Source organism: Corythoichthys intestinalis, chromosome 2 (assembly GCF_030265065.1).
Source record: "Corythoichthys intestinalis isolate RoL2023-P3 chromosome 2, ASM3026506v1, whole genome shotgun sequence".
NCBI classification, from domain to species: domain Eukaryota; kingdom Metazoa; phylum Chordata; class Actinopteri; order Syngnathiformes; family Syngnathidae; genus Corythoichthys; species Corythoichthys intestinalis.
Genome location: NC_080396.1, coordinates 26,724,087 through 26,744,497, shown reverse-complemented (window position 1 = coordinate 26,744,497; position 20,411 = coordinate 26,724,087). Strand labels below are relative to the sequence as shown.

Sequence of the window (20,411 nt, the reverse complement as noted above, 5' to 3'; positions counted from 1 at the left end):
ATACTTATTTGCCCCAGTGTATATCTGAAAGATAACAAAAAGCCTCCCAGATGCACTGAAGACGATACCATCATATGTTAAAGTAATCAAGATGCATCACATTTTTCTGTACTGCAAGCCCAACTTGGATAACTTCTATGTCAAAGTTGTTTTCATGGCACTGCTCAACACGCACAGAAAGTGTTCCATCTCCTCTTCTCGTTCTGTGCCACAAATCCATGGACAAGAGGGACCTTCCAGAATGAAGGCATACTTTACATCTAAAGATATATGAAGACATTTAGCAAAGGAGAGCAGCAGAAATAAGTGCATGAACATTTTGTCTGTGTGAAATAGCTTACAGCGTGAGTATGTGATCTTCCTCAGAGTCAGATTGGCGAGCGCCACAGAGGCAAGGAAAGTGTGTGTGCTCCTGTGCACCACTGTGAAAGGTGCGTGCTGCTTTTGCTTCAGCGTCAACACCAAAATATCCGTGAACAGGAAGAGGCTGACATCTGCCACATGCTCGTAGATCCTAATAAAACACGATCCACACATTATTGATTTAAAACGCAACATAAACATCTACTTTGTTCTTCCAACAACAGAGAGTAGAGCAAATAGTCACAAATCATGACTTTTTATCACTGTTGGATGGAAAGCATGTCATGGATTGGTCAATTTTCTATTGTTCACGATACTAATCTAACCTAATGCTTTATCCAAGCTCAGTTCCTCTATCAGAGGCCTGGGATTTTGAGGGTTCTGCGCAGTATCTGAGCTGTATCTAGAACTGCACTCTTTTGAATTTTTTAGGGCTGTCAAACGATTAAAATTTTTAATCCAGTTAATCACATCTTAAAAATGAATTAATCATAATTAATTGCAATTCAAACAATCTCTAAAATATGCCATATTTTTCTGTAAATTATTGTTGGAATGAAAAGATAAGACACAAGACGGATATATACATTCAACATACTGTTCATAAGTACTGTATTTGTTTATTATAACAATAAATCCACAAGATGGCATTAAAATTATTAACATTCTTTCTGTTAAAGGGATCCACAGCTAGAAAGAACTGTAGTTCTTAAAAGATAAATGTTAGTACAAGTTATAGTAATTTTATATTAAAACCCCTCTTGATAATTTCGTTTAAATAAAATTTGTAAAATTTTCAATCAAAAAATAAATTAGCAGCTCGCCATTGTTGACGTCGCCGAGTGGTGACGTCACATGGTTTCCCTGCCGTTCTTCCACCGTGTTTTTTACTTCGTAAGGTAGTGATTGAAATACACCACAAGGTGTCAATGGCGAGTTTTAAATTACTTAGAAATAAGCCAATGAGTTTGTTTTGTACCTCGACTGACGCCGTAGTTCCCCGTTTCCATTGTACTTCACGGTCATTTGAGTGCTGGCTTCTCAAAGTACGAGACCACTGATAGTTTGTATATTGTTTGTATATTATATAGTGACTAAATATTGCCATCCAGTGTATTCGTTGAGCTAAACAATTGAAGCGTTTTTCTTTTTGTGAACATTATTTTTGTTGAGAGATATGAATAAATGAACAATATAAATAAATGACACTAAATGATACTTATGTTTGTTGTGAAGGAGTTACCGAAGCTTATGCCAATAAACGGCGCGGTCCAATGAACGCCTGTGATCACTCGCCTTTCTCTGCTTCTTAGCTCTCAATGTGCAAAAAAACAGCGTCATTGTAATCTGTTTGAGGCAATGCATGAGAGGGTCATTCCGCACATGCGCTAAATGCGTCAAATATTCTAACGTGATTAATTTAAAAAATTAATAACCGCCCGTTAACGCGCTAACTTTGACAGCACATGTATTTATACAGCAAATAATATATTTTATTTCAAAGTGCCTTTCAAAACACCCATGGACAAAAGCACGGATTAAAAAGAACACTTAAAGTAACAAAAAACTAAGATACAAACCAAAACGTACGTGCCGTACGTATGCATGTGTGTGCGGCATGGGATAGCTATGAAATGGACTTCAGGCTTCAAATGTCAACAACACCCCTCTCCTACATGCATTCACAATCCAATTTTAAAAGTGCATTAACAGAATTTGTGAAGCAATGCAAACTGTTTGGAACTCATTATTTCATCCCCACCTGAGAGACTCTGATACGTGATCATTGGAGCAGTTTAGCAAGGCAGCATCCTGGCTGGTTATCAGCTGACGGTTTCCTTCTCTGAGCCTCTGGACGCAGACACACAAACTTATAGACTGCTTATGTGTACAAAATTTGGCAAAAGACAAAAGGTGTAGAATTACCGGACAGCCTTGGATCATCTGCTGGGTTTCCTCCAAAAGTCGGTCTCTTTCACAGTTGCGCTTCAGCTAAAAAGGGAAATTTAAGTAATTTAATTATTTTTCAGGACATGTTCAGGAATGTGTTATTCTACCTTTTTGATGAACTGTGTGTATTGCTGCAATGTGGTGAGAGCAGAAGAGAGGTGTGTGTAATCAGGGTGACTAGCGTGTGTATGCAGCATCAATGCTTGGAGCAGAGTTGTGTACTCATGGATTCTCCACACTGGACACAGCAATAGCTCTTGTAAACTATGAGAGCAGACGCACACATAAACACAAAGCCATGTACACATAGAATAATGTGTGTCAACATCACATTCACAGAGCACAAAGTTTACCACAGCATATGTGTTGCCAGAGTTCTGTCAGTTCTCTTCAGGAACGCTCGAAATAATGGCTTTGTTTCCCTGCACTGACAGGTAAACAATATTAGAAATGAAAGATTGTTGCGATGACAACTCAAGAGATAACAGAGTACCAGTATAATCATTTGTACAAGTGAAGAGAGCTAAGATTATATCACTGCCATAAAGTTTTTTTTTTCATTTTACACTGTTTATTCATTGTTGTTGCAATTAGTCATACAGAACTGCATGACGCCACACTGAGCTATTTCTAACATTCCAGCTTCCCCATTTAGCTACACAAGACAGTCAAGATACATAGCTGTCTGCATGCTAAATTTCAATTTACTGTAGCTTAAGGTGACCAAACGTCCTCTTTTGCCCGGACAAGTCCTCTTATTATGTGCCCTCCGGAGTGTCCGGCCGAGTTTAATAAATTCATGAAAATGCCCGGTATTTTATTATTTTTCACGGGACCAACTTGAAGAGAATCCTTCCGGCCGCCAGGGGGCAGCACCTGCCTGCGTTGACGTGGCTCCTACTAGTAGGGGCGGGAGAAGGAGTAGATCTTCTTTTTTGTTGGCAGTTTACCCTTTGTTTCATGGGGAATTACCACCATCTACTGACAGTTTGGCGAGAGATCAGACTACAGTAAGGAGTTCAATAAGGAGTAAGGAGTTCAATAAGGAGTTCTAAAAGACTTGGCTCCATACATCTTTCTGTAAGTTTATCTTCTGTTAATGTCGATCACGTGTCTTCTGTTGTATATAGGGTCAAATGTGTACACAGAGATGCAGTATACTGTATGAGTCTTGTAACTGTTCTGCGTGAGTTAGTGGTTGAATGCTAGTATAGCTAAATAGCTGTGTTTCTTATGAGGTTTTTTTTTTTTTTTAATCATAAATACATACAGTGCCCTCCATAATTATTGGCACCCCTGAAAAAGATGTGTTTTTTAGCTTCTATTTTTTTTTTTTTTAAATTCAAATAATATGGGACCTTAATGGAAAGAAAGAGAAAAATCCAACCTTCGATACAAGAGCATTCATTCAGTGGGGAAAAATCCCACATAAAGAAAATAATATTTGACGTCAAATAATGTGTGTCACAATTATTAGCATCCCTGGTGTTTATACTTTGTACAATCCCCTTTTGCCAACAAAACAAGGTCTGGGGACTGAGATGGCCATGGGAGGAGCTTGATTTTGTGTCTGGTGAACCATTTCTGTGTAGATTTGGCCATATGTTTAGGGTCATTGTCTTGCTGAAAGACCCAGTGACGACCCATCTTCAGCTTTTGGGCAGAGGGCAACAGATTTTGATTTAAAATGTCCTGGTATTTCAAAGCATTCATGATGCCATGCACCCTAACAAGGTTCTCAGGGCCTTTGGAAGTGAAACAGCCCCACAGCATCACTGACCCACCGCCATACTTCACAGTGGGTATGAGGTGCTTTTCAGCATGCGCATCTTTCGTGGCACGCCAGACCCACTTAGTTTGTTGCCTAAAAGCTCAATCTTGGTCTCACACAAAAATACACACAGTCCCAGGCTTCAACTGGGACTGTGTGCTTTGGTCAGATGAAAAGGGTGCATGGCATCATGAATGCTTTGAAATACCAGGACATTTTAAATCCAAATCTGTTGCCCTCTGCCCGAAAGCTGAAGATGGGTCGTCACTGGGTCTTTCAGCAAGACAATGACCCTAAACATATGGCCAAATCTACACAGAAATGGTTCACCGACACAAAATCAAGCTCCTCCCATGGCCATCTCAGTCCCCAGACCTTGTTTTGCTAGCAAAAGAGGGTTGTACAAAGTATTAACACCAGGGGTACTAATAATTGTGACACACATTATTTGATGTCAAATCATTTTTTCTTTATGTGGGATTTTTTCCCCACTGAATGAATGCACTTGCATTGAAGGTTGAATTTTTCTCTTTTTTTCCATTAAGATCCCATATTATTTGAATTAAAAAAAAATATTAGAAACTAAAAAACACATCTTTTTCAGGGGTGCCAATAATTATGGAGGGCACTGTATATAATACCACTGTTGACTTCTGTCGGAGATTTGCACTGGTGTAAACTGTAAAATCCCGTTTGTTGTCGCATCTTTGCGCTGGCAATGATAGTAAACTTTTATAGCAAAGTCTGATTTTGCCTCGGCTCCCGTACTCGCTAATAGGGTAGCAATCAGTGAGCTCAGCTGCGCTAGGCATTATGGGCATTGTAGTTTTGAACTGCTTGCGTTTGGAAACATGCTGGTTGAATAGCTTGTCAGTTTATTTCGGTTATTGTTTGCGTACAATCTAGAACATTGAATGAGAATAAAAATTGAGTGGGAATAACAATTTGTCAACGACAATTGTCGTGATAGTAATTTTAAAAAATGCCGTGTTGGCACATGGCCTACTGTGTGTGTGTATTGATTGGACTACATTTCCATGGGTCTGCATTACATTATTTTTTTTAATCATTATTCGTTTTTTTTATTTTTTTTTATTGTTTGATTATTTTTTTTTAGGAAGAATAAAGCCTGCTGAGTAACCAATTGAGTAAAAAATGGGTGCTATAGGCATCTTTGAGTGATCTTCGAGTACCTCGAGGCCGGGCCGAGTGTCCTCTTTTTTGGAAATCAAAATATGGTCACCCTACTGTAGCTAGAATGTTATAAGTCTGTTACATCTCAATAGAGTGTGCAAGCATTCAAAGTGGTCACCTTGTCGATGGTACTTAGCGCAGTTGTGTAGTTGTTGAGGTAGTTTGTGTATACTCTGAGGTGCCTACACAGTTTTAAGCACACATCGCCAACACACTGCTCCGCACCCCACTGCTGCAGTCTGGCATCTAAATCTGCCTTGAACCCCCTGTCACAAACATACATGTGGGAAATGTGCACAGAGACAGAAACAGATCAAGAAAGCTGAGTTGTGTGGTTTATAAATCGTTTTTACCTGTTGAGGTCCAGTATTTGTGAAACAGGGCTCAGAACTACATTAATGTCAGCAAAGCTGAGAATTTCTCTGTTGGAGTTGAGGGCTGCTGTGAGAGGTTCTTGATATGCCTTTAGAAGGTCAGAGGAAATCATCACTGCCACCGCGTAGTATAACTTGTCACACACTGTCCAATAATGATGTAATTTATGGTCATAATACATAAATGAGAGTCAAAGTGATCCTCTTATCCATAATTGTCAAGAGGATAGACCTTCATAAGACCGCTCAGTCTGCTGATATACAAAAACTCGCTGTGTTGCAGCTCTCTGACGATGGCCCCTCTCCAGTCCAGCTGCGTCTGGAAACAGTTGCGAGCAAAGATGAAAACATGTTGATGTTCTACATTGGGTGATAACATTTATAGAGCTAAGCACACCTGAGGGCTTCCAGACAGTAGAGAGACATTGGATACTTGATTTTCCTTTGTGGCCTTCCTTTCATCACTCCATTTCATCAGGAAGTTAGCAAGAAATTCAAGTGGTCTCGTCTGAAGATATCGAGTTATCAGTTATACGACACCATAATGACATTCAGATCCTAGCATCGACAAGTCGTGTAACATTTTTCCCCAGTTTGAGAAAGAGGTAGAGCCACCTGTTCCTCATGCTTTTTTTCTGAATGAATAGCTTTGGTAAATGTGAAAGTGGAGCACATTTTCCATCCATCCACTTAATCTGGAGTCAGGTCATTGGGAGAGCAGCTTTAGCAGGAAGCCCATACTTCCCTCTCCCCAACCAAGTCAACCAGTTCCTCTGGCAAGATCCCAAGACGTTCCCAGGCCTGCCGAGAGACATAGTCTCTCCAGCGTGTCCTGGGTCGTCCCCGGGGGCTCCCACCGGTGGGACATGCCCGGAACACCTCTCCAGGGAGGTGTCCAGGAGGCATCCGAACCAGATGCCCGAGCCACCTCAGCCGGCTCCTCTCAACGCGGAGGAGTAGCGGCTTGACCCTGAGTCCCTCCCGGATGACCGAGCTTCTCACCTTACACATTTTGATAATTTTAAAAGATAAAATATTGTAAAGCCTTCTCTCCTTATCCTGTGAAGTAATCATGACTAGTCAAAACCAACCTGGCTTTTGTCGCATCAGATTTACCTCTTCCTGTTTGCTGAGAACAGTTAGTCCCTCAGTGAGCGCCATGCTTAGGTCTTCAGACAAACACAGATCCTCAAGACAGATTTTCTCCCACAAAAAATAGCCTGTAAAATCAGCAGAGTTTAAAAGATGCAGAGTATTCATACATGTCTTCAAAAAATTTGACACCCACCCAGAGCTCTGCCTCGGGCTTGAAGGCCAACTTGCTGAAGCTGGTGTTCTAGACAGCTTTTCATCTCTCCCAGAGCTTCCTCCATCCACTCAGCATGTCTGCACCAGCCATGCAGGACTGGTTCACTAATGTAACGGAGTGCCTGGCCTCCCGGTTTTGGTTCGGAGAACCCAATAGGACTGATACTACCATCAGACCATTCACTAAGGACTTCAGATGGGTAATAAAAACTTTGGTTATGCTCATATTGAATGACATATTTCATGGAATATAAGTAAGAATGAGGTAAAAGGACTCACTATTTTGAAAACTTCCAGTGGCAAGACCCATAGGTGCCCAAACCTTTAGACCTGTAAGAGCGGCCAGTTTCTGCAGGAGCGCCACCCCGAAGGCTGAGAAAGATGAGTGGGTGAGGAACAGAGCTTCTTTTTAAACACAGTAAGAATGGAGAACACTCACCCGATGCTGCACATGGAGAAAAAATGTCAATCCCACCGCCTTGCTCAGCTGGGGCCACCAGGCAAGAAAGTTTTTCCCAGAAATCTCTGTGCTCTGTGGAAAGTAGGGTTCTATCTGATAAGCAGCAGTCTGTAGGAAATCATATGGATGAAAAAAAGACCGAACACAAGATTAAGATTATAATTGTACAACTCAAGATCAAAAGACTGTATGAGACAGGTCTTGTTATGTGTGTGATATAAACCGGATCTTGTCTGTTTTTTTTTTTTTTTTTTTGTTAAATATAAAGAACAAGTATGAATTCTCACTGTGAAATAGATGGATTTCCTCTGTTCCTCCTGGTGCTAACAGGCCGAGCCTTTGAAATGTGCGCCCAGAAATAGCACCCTCCACCTGGGCTAATAGTGCTGAGTGCGTCCCTTGATGGTCATAGAGAACCACAATCACATCTGCCTTAGCGCCGCTCAGCACCAGCTATGTGGCACACAAGCAGAAAGCAATGGTGAATGCTAGAATGTACTCTCCCTTTCCACAGGTCGACCCATTCTTCTTAAAGCTGATGAATCACCTCGTATGCAGGAATTCGATTGGAGACCAACAGCAGACAGGTTGCAGGATGGGTGTAGGTGCAAGTTGATTGTATTGCTCTATCTCTGGAGACGTAATGGAACAGTTGCCCACTAGCTCTGCTCAAAAATAGTTCAAACAGCATCTTAGATTAATAAATTACAATATCGAGGAATGACACTGGAACCGGATTTCACAAAGTCTGAACTGTCCACTAAGGCATCTTGCTGCTTTGAATTCATGAAGTAGCCCTTTTACGGTACAGTAATTCATATAAATGACAAGTACCCATCAGATTTATGTAAAAAAAACCTCTTTTATGTTGAAAAGTATACAATATGATTCCAGAATGTTGTTAGATCCAATTCTGACCTGCTACAGCTGCGCCCCATGTTTTTCTCCAAGGTTAGGCTGCTGCTTGTGCTCTGACTCAGGTCAGGAGATCCAGAGGTCTTGCAAATCGTCCCAATGTTTGCTTGGTTCTCAATATTACCAACTCCAGATACCACTAACTTTGTCCTGCTGCCCCACACTTTCCTCGTTGTCAGTGCTAATCCTGCAGATAGAAACAGCATGTGCTGCATTTTTAACACTAAAACGTTTTTACTATACTCACTCTTCTCCTCTTGAATCTTTGCTCTGATCATCTGCCTTGTTAAGTTCTCTTTTAGTCTCTCCTCTTTCTCCTCTTCATCATATGGTTGGTTGATTTCCCAGTGCTGTTGCGCTGCCTCACAACGTGTAACTTTACCCAGTGTCTTGACACAGGAAAGGAATTGTTTCTTCCAAGCTCCAAACTCCTTTTCTCCAGGTGTGTATGGAAGAAACCAACCTTGACGCATACAGCGCCCAGCCCAGAGACAGTCCTGAGATTTATTTGAAGCCACAAGTATGAAACTTACAAGTCGAACGTGATTGTTGGCCTGACCAAGACTGCCTCACCTGTTCAGACAAAACCCTCCAGTGCCAGCTGACTTGGGCAGCAGAGAAAAGGTCCAGAGGGCGCAAGAAAGACATGATATAAAGTGACAGGAAGCGGGGAAGCATTGCTGTGAAATCCACTTGGGTCATTGGAAGCTTTTCAGTCAGCAGATTTCTACAGTATCTGTTTGGGTACAGAATTTTGGTGAATAGATCTCTTAGGTGTACATTTACATTGGGGGTGGCGGGATTACCTTAGCTGAGGCTTGGTGCAACGTGTGAGCACAGTATGTAGCATGTGTTTTCGCTGTCGGTCAGTCCACAGATCAAACCAGCGCAGCACTAAATTTGTCCTCTCTTCAAATAGCTGAAGGGGAACAAACTGTATTATTACAACTGCACAATAATGCAACCTAATAAATGTAAATAATATATGATATAGTATATGATATAAAGTTAGGAGCGTAAGTATTTGCACCCCTTGTGATTTTTTAAATTCACCTACTTAGAAAATAGGTAGAGGTCTGAAACTTCATAGATGCATTTCCACTTATAGAGACATAATCTAAAAAAAAATCCTAAACTCACATCGAATGATTTATCAATAATTTCTTTGTAATCTATTGGGTTTCATAAATATTTGTACCCCTGAGAAAATCAGCGCTAATATTTAGTGCTGAAGCCTTTGTTTGCAATTACAGAGGTCAGACGCTTTCTGTTGAGAAACGCGTAGTTTCAGCTACATCCCAAGAAAAAAAAAAAAAAAAAAAAAAAAAAAAAAATCGATTCGCTCAATGGCTGATCGTATTCTGGTGTCCTCACCTGCATGTTCTGCGGGCTGTTGTTCAAGGGAGTCCAACTGCTGAACTGAGCACTTGAGTTTAGTTTTTTCTCCATGGATGAGTGCTATAAGAAACGGTGTTGATCCCTGACTTAACATTCGATTACAATACTGGTCAGCACTTTCAAACAATGAATCACCCGGTTCGTCACCATGGATACGGATCAACACATTCCTTTGGATACGGCGCCTCCTGTGGGCAGCTTCCTCAAATCATTTGAATATAAAGTCCATCAAAGAGTCGTTCGCTCCACCAATCTCCATTGGTCTTTTCATATGATGGACTTCGTGTGTAGTCGGGGCTCTTGTTTTTTCAGTCCTCCATGGTGTAGTTTCGTGTTACAGGCACAAGATGGAGCTACGTGAATGTCTCATGACAATCTAAAAAAATGATGCACTTCAAGTAATTGTTAACAAACCTTCATCGATGCAAGCCATGTGCTTTAAACTGGGGGGGAAAAAGGCAAGTTACAGGATATACGCGTAAGCCCCCTCCAAGAAATCCAGCATTAAACTAGCAATACCAATACAACATATCCAGCAGCAAATGGAATCATGAGAAAATAACAAAACAAAGAAATAACAATCAAAACACATCTTTAGTATTAAGTAGCACCACCTCCGCTTTTATGACAGCTTGCAGTCTCTGAGGCATGGACTTGATGCCTATTATTCATCAATTTGGTGCCAACTCTCTTTGATTGCAGTCACCAGATTATCCTTGCAGGTCGGAGCCTTGCTGTGGACCATTTTTTCTATTTTCACCACAGGTTTTCAATAGGGTTGAGATCTGGGCTATTTGCAGGCCATGACATTGACTAGATGAGGCGTTCTCGAAGGAATGCTTTAACAGATTTAGTTCTGTGGCATGATGCATTGTCATCTTGGAAAATGACATTTTTTTCAACTGAAGGGAGAAAAAAGCTGTCTAAAATTTCAATGTAAACTTGTGCATTTATTGAAGATTTAACCACAGCCATCTCCCCCAGTGCCTTTGCCTGACATGCAGCCCGATATTATCAAGGACTGAGGGAATTTTGATGTTTTCTTTAGGCAGTCATCTTTGTAAATCTCACTGGAACAGCACCAAACAAAAGTTCCAGCATCATCACCTTGTCCAATGCAGATTCTTGACTCTTGACAAAGTGATGAATTGCTGGAACTTTTGGACGAAAGTTCCAACATCATCACCTTGGCAAATGCACATTCTTGACTCTTGACAAGGTGATGATGCTGGAACTTTTGTTTGGTGCTGTTCCATTAAGATTTACAAAGATGACTGCCTGAAGAAAACATCAAAATTCCCTCAGTCCTTGATGATATGGGGCTGCATGTCAGGCAAAGGCACTAGGGAGATGGCGGTGGTTAAATCTTCAATAAATGCACACGCTTACATTGAAATTTTCAACTGCTTTCTCATCCCTTCAATTCAAAATATGTTTGTCATTTTCCAAGATGACAATGCATCATGCCACAGAGCTAAAACTGTTAAAGCATTCCTTGGAGAAAGCCTCATCCAGTCATTCATGGACTGCAAATAGCTCAGATCTCAACCCTATTGAAAACCTGTGGTAGAAATAGAAAAAAATCCACAAGAAGTCCACAGCAAGGCTCCGACCTGCAAGGATGATCTGGCAACTGCAATCAGAGAGTTGGCAGTAAATTCTTTGTTTCTCCTGATTCCATATATTTTTCCTCAGAATGGAGTGATTTCATATATATTTCCCTGCACTTGCTCTATAAAAGTAACATTTACTGACCACCACAATGTTTTTATTCATTTATTTTAGTGTTTCTGAATGCTAAAGAGATGAACCTTTGAACTAATTCATTACTTTTTCAAGCTTTTTATCAGAGTTTGTTCTACATGATAATTGATGAGTGCTCGTCCGAGACTGGTGATTCCATACTTTTTGTTAGGGGTTGTATTGTTTGCTACCTTGTAGAAGAGCATTTAAAATGTCTGCTTTGTCCTGCACATACTGAAAAGCTGCAGCATGTTTTTGAGGAATGTTTGCAAGAGCTTGTCATTCATTTATCTTCTGTGCCTCTTTATCCTCAAGGAGGGTTGTGGTGGTGCTGGAGCCTACCCCAGCTAACTATAGGCAGGGTACACCCGTAACTTGTTGCTATCCAATCACAAGAAACATGTACACAGACAACTCTGTGATTGTGAGCACATTGATTTATTAAAAACATCAACAGACATATGTTTAAACAGTTCAAGCTGTAAAGAGAAGTCATCTCCTACATTGAAAGTCAAAGCAGCAAGTAATTCTTGATTTGCAGGTGAAGCTAATTCATTTAAAGCAGGGGTGGGCAAACTATTCCACAAAGGGCCACTGTGGGTGCAGGTTTTTGCTGCAACCCATCAAGAGGACACCTTTTCACCAATCTGGTGTGTTATAAGTCCAATCAGTTGATTGCAGTCAGATGCTTCTTGCTTCCATTGAAACCTCATTGGTTAAAAGCTCTGTGCTGGATCAGTTGGAACAAAGACCAGGACCCACTGCGGCCCTTGAGGACCGGTTTTCCCACCCCTGATTTAAAGCAAAAAAGATATATATATGGCGGAAAACTCTCAGGTGACTTGAAGTTCCGCTCTGAGATCCCCAAAATTGTCCGATATGCAAATCTCAATTTTGTGGGGGAAGAAAATTTTGAACAGGAGGGCATTATTAAAAAAAAAAAAAAAAGTTGTTTAAACAGCAAAACCCCATCTGGAGGCGAGAGCACGCAAGAGCAGAATTACAGACGCCATGATTTTAACGAGATATAATCGAGTGCTTACCTTGTTTCAATCCAAAAACTCCATGTAGCATGTATCACTAAGTGTCAAGACACAGCTGTGAATGGCCACAGCTGGATTTTATGGGTGAAACATGGTAATTTAACAAGGGTCGCGATGCAGAAATCGCAGAGTTCAAGGAATGGTCGAGAGTTTCTTTTTCACATATTTACCCTTAAAAAAAACATTTTTCCCCAATTTTTTTTGTTTGGGTCGATTACGGTATTTATCATCTAACATATGGGAGAAAATGCGACAGTAACAAAAAAAAAAAAAAAAATACAATTAAGCGATAGTTATGAGGTAGATATCCGTGATTTTTTACAGACGCCATTTTTTTCCATTGTGACATAATTTGTTTAAAAGTTTAAAATATGTGAGTGAATAGTTTTTTTTAAGTTGTTTTTTTTTTTAAACGAAATATGAGACATTAATGATTCTAAGCTAAAAATAAATTATGAAAAAAATTACCTTCGTTTTATGGCCGGGTTGAAACAAAAGCGGTTTCGCGACGTCTGGAAATGGGGGTTTTCAGGGTAAAACGGACAAATTAAAAATAGTTTGCGGGCTCAATGCGCCATGAATCTGCTATGGCAGCATACAGACATGTTGTTCTATCAAACACAACAGTTGTTTTGGCTTCAAATACAGCAGTTTCTTTTACAGAGGAGAGCAAGAGCAGAAACTGCTTTCTCAGTCTTGTCTGTGTTTTCCGCCATAAATATATGTATTAATTACAAGAAGATTGAATTACCCCATAAGAAATTAAGGCATGGTTGTGAAGTCAATATTTGGGTTACTGGACTGCTTGCAGTCAAACATGGAGAACAAACATGTACACATGTGGACTATCATGAATGATTTATCAGTAATCTTATGCTGAAAGTAGTTAAAACATTCATTATCAGACATGACAACCACACTTTGATAAATCTGATTATACAATGATTGGTGTGATAAGGTAAAGTGCAATAGAGTGTCAAGTTAATTCAAATCACTTTGGTTAGAGTAGTTTTCTCTAGAGGACACTGAAACATCAAATCAATGTTTGTGATCAGTTCGACAAAATGGTAAATATTAGTGCCTAAACTACAGGAATCTTAACTTTTATTAATATTAGATTGGCAGCACACGTGCCAACACGTGCATCGAACTTTGCTTTTGCATCCAACAGACAACAGGCAGCATTTTTTCAGCTACTGTGTGGGAGAAGCAGTCACACGCTGCCAGCCTTCGGAACCTCTTGGCTGTCGGTCAAATTCAGTTTCTGGCTGGAAAGGCAGGTTTAAGGAGAAAACAAGAACATATGGCTTCCTTTAACTCAAACATTTTAGATTTCGCGCATGAGGCCTAGCAGGCACCAACAAGGATACATAGATGAACTGAGCTCCTCCAGCTGAAATCAAAAAGTATAATTAGGATTTCATTTTTACAACTTTGAACATATTGTATGTCCAACTAGCGGATGCTTTATAAGATGCTTTATAATTTAGGCAGAAAGATAAGACAAGGAATAAAATTACGCAGTTTCCACATTTAACATCTAAGTGTCAAGTACTGTGACTTACACTGTGGTAATAAATAGTATGACCATATTCTCTTGAAGCTAAGCCACACTGTGAACCATTTTAACATGTAACATTTTTACTGAGATAAATGACCTTACAATTATAATGCACCAGGGGTATAATGCTACACAGAAGTAAGTATATCTCCTCTTTTCCGTGGTCTATCGGTGCCAAACAAAAACTTAAGGCATATAGTTGATTTTTTAACAGCGCTTTAAAGACGCCATGCGATTGACCATGCCGGCGTGATTATAGGACTCTAGAGGGTTTAAAGCAACAGAGCCCTCTATTGTCCGCTGTAATGTCTGACACTTAAGACGTCCGTGTGTAAACTTCCAGAGGATTTTGGTTCTGCACGGAGCCAGTGCAAACAATAAATTTTATGAGACAAAAAAATGAATAAAACAAAACCGAACTGGTACGCAAGTGATCCAGACCAAAATTGCAAAATCGAAATGGTTCAATACATCCAAGTGAACTCTAACACCCCTACAATGCACCAAGTTGTCCAGGACTTTTGTTCAGAACTGTCTTACATTGAGAAGCAACCTATCCATGTTGGTATCTCGGGCTGTCTTCCTCTGGTCCTCTTGCATCTCTTCTTCCTCACCGTATAGGTCAAAGTGTAGGCTGGCTAGCTTCTCCTGCATTTCCCGCACATGCTCCATCTGCCCGATGGAACACTCGTTACCTGTGACAGACAGGACATACGTGAATATGGAAACTTTGGTTTTTAACTTGCTGTTCTGGTGAAAAGGACTAAGGTCAAATTTATACAGCAGGTCCAATCGCACATGGCCCTGCAGTGGAGTCTTGATTCCAATATTGTGATATCAATTTTTTTTATTTGTAGATTAGACCAGGGGTCCCCAACCTTTTTTGCACCACGGACCGGTGTTATTTGGGTCTTTTTTCACGTTCTGACAAATTTTGCAACCCATCAAAAATTGCAACGATGTGGTTCTGGCATACGCGTAGCGTTAAACATGGCCGCCAATGCAGCGATTCCAAAGTAAACACTACAAACTTTCTTTAAAGAAAGGAATATTAACTTACGTTTGATCATGGAAGGACATGTAGAAAAGTTCTCCCCAGATACATCCTGCCATGTTAGCTGCACACAACAACTGCACACGACTTCGCGTTGTCATTAAGCATTAATTAAGAATCCCGCTTCACAAAGATACGATGTTGGGAAATTGTAGCAAGGTTTTCAATGCTCTCGTAGCGATGTCAGGATATTCCGGAATGACTTTAATCCAGAACCTCGATAGAGTTGTTGTCTCAAATGTACGTTTACGGTCGCCGTCATTTGCGATCCCTACAAGCTGATCCTCCTGTTGCACAGACATGCTCGAATCACTCGGTTTATTCACAAACGGGTCACGAATCCACTCCTTCGCAGTTTGTGGCTTTCGAGGTTGTAGGCTCATCTTCTGGCTCGTCAGGTGCCCTTTTTGCCGTAAAAAATATCTCCAAAGACGTCCGTTTCCCAGTCATCTTCACTCGTGTGGGGGCTAATTATTTCCGGGAACAAATGTGCTGCGCCCGCGGCCTAGTACCGTCATTTCTGGACTATTGGGAGCCCCTGATTACAAGCCTCACCCAGTACATTTTTAAAGGAAAAACCATTTTGTACATACATAAGCCTCTCCTGGCTATAAGCCGCGTGTGCCCACTTAATAACATGAGATAGACAAAGAAATACACACAGTTTTCAAAATTTTAATAACACACCTTAACTTTTCGTTCCAAACAGCGCCAGCAAACACGGCAGTTATATAGCAGCGGCACGGAAGTTACATAGCATCAGCAAGGCGGTACAGCACAAATTGGGCTGGTTTGCCGCCGCCTTCAATGTCTCCCATAATGAGGCAAATGTCCTCTTCGGCACGCAGCAGACTGGCCCCTCGAAACCCGTTGGTGATGGCGGACTTCTTTCACATTGCTTCACGCTGCCAGGCAGAGGTTGCGCTAGACTTTTTCGTTGTCTGTCATTTTGACTGACAGGGTCATAAAAATCCGGTCATAATCTATTTTTACCCGTCACTTAAATTTTTAAAATGATGATAATGACATTGTGGTGACCCTTTGTTTGGCATAATTCATCTTCCGTACTTGTGTGTCCATTTGGCCGAGCGCGTTACCGGCTACGACAGTCACGTGACAGAGACACTTAAGAACCGCGCGCGGTCCCCTCACTATCCACTCGCTCTCGCTATATGATTGGCCGAAGAGTCGAAATGCCTGTTTAAAAATGTTCCCGTTGTTACTTCTTGCGTTCGCTTATAAGTGCCCACTTAAAAAGGAAAAGCGATGGATGATACTACACACAGAGCGTATTATTAACAAATGTTAAAGTTGTATAATCATATAGCGAGAATAAGGAACTTCACTGACAAGCGCAGGCCCCCTCAAGTGGATAGTGAGGGGAATAGGATAGTGCGCCTACAGCTAACAAGACTCTTAACGTTGCATACCGCTTCAACATATTCAATAGTATTTCGTTTTCATTCGTTTTAAATTAATATTCTGTCCGAACAAGCTTAACAGAGAATCCACACCGTGCCATCACACATCAAGCAGATGAATATGTAACTTTTTCTCCGCAGTGACAAAAACAGCTGACTGTGGCCCCAGTACGTAGGTAGCCTACCATATGTAGCATATGGAACAATGAAATTAACAGTTCACCTGCTGTGGCCTGAACGTAGTCTCACACTTTCCTCCTGGTGCGCATGGACTTGAATTGCGTGCCCGCTTGTGCAGTCCCTGTTTTTTCACCTCTTTTATCAACACCATCGTCGTTTTGGGGCTTTTTGAAGAAACTTCGGACACTCAGTTGCCTTGACATTTTTCAGAGTAAGGCCAACGACGTCATGCATCAAGAGAGACAATAGCTAATTAATATGCTCACTCGCCACCCTGTGGTCTGGGGTGTGAATTGCAACCGGTCAAAATGACGGATGGACTTCAGTTTTTTCCGTCACCGTTTTAAAAAATCGGTCAACGACGGAAAATATTCGGTTAACGCGACCCCTGCTGCCAGGCTCACCCGGCATACCTGTGCAATAGCTGCTCTTCGCATGAGGCGAGTCTTGGCAAACGATCTCTCGCCGCGAGTCATCAAAACTTCCCATACAACTCGGATGGCCAATTTAATTTTTTCTAGCGTTCTCCATGATGCAGATCTGCCAATTCTACTCATGCACAAAGACGTGGGTCCGCCACCTCTATTCATACACAACGTACAAAGTTAAACCACCGGTCACAGTGCAAACAAAAAAGTAGCGGCTTGTAGTCCGGAAATTACGGTAATACTTTATTATCGAGGAGAAGCGCACATAGATATATTACATACACAAAACAAGATGTACTGCTAGCAGTCCAATCAATGGATTTCTATGACGACATTCTAATCTATCCTGTAGTATTATATCTAGAGTAGACAGGGATATTGGTGTGTTAAGCAGGGGCACAGGGTTAATTCGGCCAGAATGCGGTCGTTAATAAATTATTATTTCTGTGCAGCCCGGTAGCAAATACGCCTCGGACCGGTATAGGTCCGCGGCCTGGCAGATGGGGACCCCTGGATTAGACGTTCCCTTCATGCAGCCACAAACCAAAGCCTTTACCTTCTCTGGCATTCTGACATCCTGGCTGACAGTTTGTATACATCAAGCACAAAGGAAATTGTGAGCATTTAGCGTCAAATTCGTGCTAAATGTCAGTCTGTAGGAGAGTGTCATTTTATGTATTTGAACATTATTTTCTCTGATATCAACATTTCTAAGAAATTCTTGATTTCTTTTACATTCTTTGAGCAAAGATCTTTCACATGAAGGTCAAATATACTGAAACATTACAATTGCTTTAAGTCATGCAGTGTAACTCCTGAGGACAACTCACCAAATGCCTGCAGCTTCCCTGAGTGAAAGTCGTTCAGTAGACTTAGAAGTCCATTTTCCATTTCCTTAACGTCAGAGACATCCGTCAAGAAAGAGTGCTGGATGATGGGCGCTGCCTGATTTTGATTTGGGCTGGCGCGAACACCGGCGCCCACTTGATACTTCAATTTTTCACGAACTCCCCTGCAAGAAAATATAACTGCAATTAAAGTCAGGAGTAGTGCTGCAACGATTAATCGTTAGTCGTTAATTAGTCTGCCTCATTTCACATAGCTGAATCCATCTGCTCTATGTTAAGACCAACATAAGCCAAGTTTTTGTTTGAGCTCGTTTTTTTCAATGCATTCGTAATTTAATTCATAGGTTTATTTAGCAGTTTTTTTCTGTAATATGCATCTGAACAATTGTTAAGAGCATTGTTAAAACAAACAAACAAAAAAAACGTTAGAGAGTTTTATAGCATTTAAGCTAGTGGACTTTTGCTATGTGAGTTAGCCATTGTTCTTTTGTTGTACATAGATCCTTATTTATTTTTTTAATACTATTCAAGGCTCAGCTCAGGTATTTGAATTTTTCATATTCCCTATCCGATTACTCAATTATTCGAACCAAGTAGTGAATCGATTAATTGACTACTTAAATAATCGATAGTTGCAGCCCTGCTTACAATTTAGACTAACTTAAAACTTGATTAACTAGAACTTAAAAATAGCTTGACACAAATGGAAATACAGTTGACACACATTGGAAAAAAACAAACTTTTAAGTGATGTTTGTTATCAGGCATAATTACATTTTTAGGTAGGAAATAAGATTTCGTTTTATAAGAACTAGAAGCTTTTTGAGTGAAAGCCGTGATTTTTCTTCCCTTTATCTAGTCACATCTGAGATGCAATTGTTAGCCATTTTCAAAAATGTACATCGAAAATAAAAACATTCTCTGAATATGGTTCAATATTAGGTGAAATGTCGTTTTTTCTTGTATATCTATAATTGCTCTTTACATTAAAAAAAAAAAAAAAAAGTTCTATCCGATTACTCGATAGAATTTTCAGTTGAATACTCAATTACTAAAATATTCGATAGCTGCAGCCCTAGTCAGGAGTTCCATCAGCTCAACCTGGCCCAGATGACGACTTAGATGGTAAAAAATGCTGTCGAAACAACTTTGGTAAATCCAGGCAGTGTCCGCGGCCAGTGATGATCAAGGGGGATGAGGTGGAAATTGTGGAGAACTGTAAATATCTAGGCGTGAAATGATTTTGAAACCCCTGAAATAAATTATGAAATCGTAAATTCTGCCCAAATCTTGCAGCTACCTTCTATTTTTGCTCTTCTGGCTGGACTGGGGCCCCACACCGTGACTGTAGCCAACATGCTTCCCCACGGTGGAGGAACCGCTTTTGCGACCAGAACCGTTTATGGGAGTCGGCGTCGCCGTCATCACTGTAGCCGCCGCCCCCGCCTGCGCCGCCGTGGTTGTGGGGGTCCTGGGATTCTTTCTCTTCAGCTTTCGCTCCTCCATAGCGGCAGGTTACAGTGTTTCCCGGTTAGCAGGTTCGAGCGCACCGCACACTACATCAAACTCGGGTACTCAACACTATAGCCATTTTACCTACCGTAACGATATACATAATCACAGTACATCCCTACAACATCAGGAGTACAAGCAACTAATGTTACTTATTTGGGAGAAGAGCGCTGACGACATGCAAAATAATTCTCTAGTGTCAACGCCGGAACTCTGACAGAATGTCTTGGCAAGTAAAAACAAATCGGGAAAATAAACAAATAAAATTGAAAGCTTTAGTCTTGTCAAACGGCTAGCTAGCTATCAAGACAACGCCAAAGTTGCCAAACGGCAAACGCTGCATTTTCCTTTTGGTGTTAAAATGTCGTATGCACATAACGTTCACTCTACATTACCGCCATCTTTTGGTTAGGAGTGTTGACAAAAATAAATAAATAAATAAATAAATAAATAAAACTGAAGTAGTTACAGTCAGCAACCGCAAGATGTCGATAAACGAGCATCCGATAAAATCCCAAATATCAATTTGAAATGTTGCTTGTTATTGTATTTAGAATGACCTGTCTTCTACTTAAAAACGTGTTTGTAAATTTGTTTAAATGGCATATGAGGTGTTCTGTTTATTTTAGAGGCACAATCACTTTTGAAAATCATGAAAAAGAAACACAGTATTTTGGGAAAAGTTGCCAAAGAGAACTGTTAGAGCATTTTCTCGGTCCACTTGACGTCCCTCTAGATCCCTGTTCCCGCCTTTGTGAGCTTGTGTGTTTGTGTTGCGTGACAGAGACTGAAAGAGGTGAACCATGGCTAAAATTCCACAGATGAACACATTTAGACTCAGTCCTCACAGCCATTAGGAGATGCGCGTAACATAATTGCAGTGTAGGA

At 40.8% G+C, this 20,411-nt stretch overlaps 2 protein-coding genes across 2 annotated transcripts; both read right to left on the bottom strand.

The window, feature by feature from the left end:
• LOC130911798 (epithelial cell-transforming sequence 2 oncogene-like) lies at window positions 1–9,914 on the bottom strand. Its single transcript, XM_057829339.1, has 21 exons — window positions 9,710–9,914; window positions 9,142–9,254; window positions 8,909–9,071; window positions 8,583–8,832; window positions 8,339–8,522; window positions 7,968–8,085; window positions 7,708–7,873; window positions 7,400–7,528; window positions 7,240–7,332; window positions 6,941–7,150; window positions 6,769–6,872; window positions 6,050–6,160; window positions 5,885–5,971; window positions 5,632–5,741; window positions 5,397–5,544; window positions 2,667–2,740; window positions 2,421–2,577; window positions 2,290–2,355; window positions 2,126–2,214; window positions 342–514; window positions 1–260 (listed from the first exon to the last, which is right to left on the bottom strand). Exons 1-21 carry the CDS (start codon window positions 9,782–9,784, stop codon window positions 136–138), a joined length of 2,745 nt encoding a protein of 914 aa, XP_057685322.1. The 5' UTR covers window positions 9,785–9,914; the 3' UTR covers window positions 1–135.
• A 1,987-nt stretch (window positions 9,915–11,901) lies between these two features.
• ccdc28a (coiled-coil domain containing 28A) lies at window positions 11,902–19,914 on the bottom strand. The gene is made up of 5 exons (XM_057857373.1): window positions 19,312–19,914; window positions 17,994–18,175; window positions 14,621–14,775; window positions 13,890–13,912; window positions 11,902–13,787 (listed from the first exon to the last, which is right to left on the bottom strand). Exons 1-5 carry the CDS (start codon window positions 19,515–19,517, stop codon window positions 13,733–13,735), a joined length of 621 nt encoding a protein of 206 aa, XP_057713356.1. The 5' UTR covers window positions 19,518–19,914; the 3' UTR covers window positions 11,902–13,732.
• Window positions 19,915–20,411: the final 497 nt, after the last annotated feature.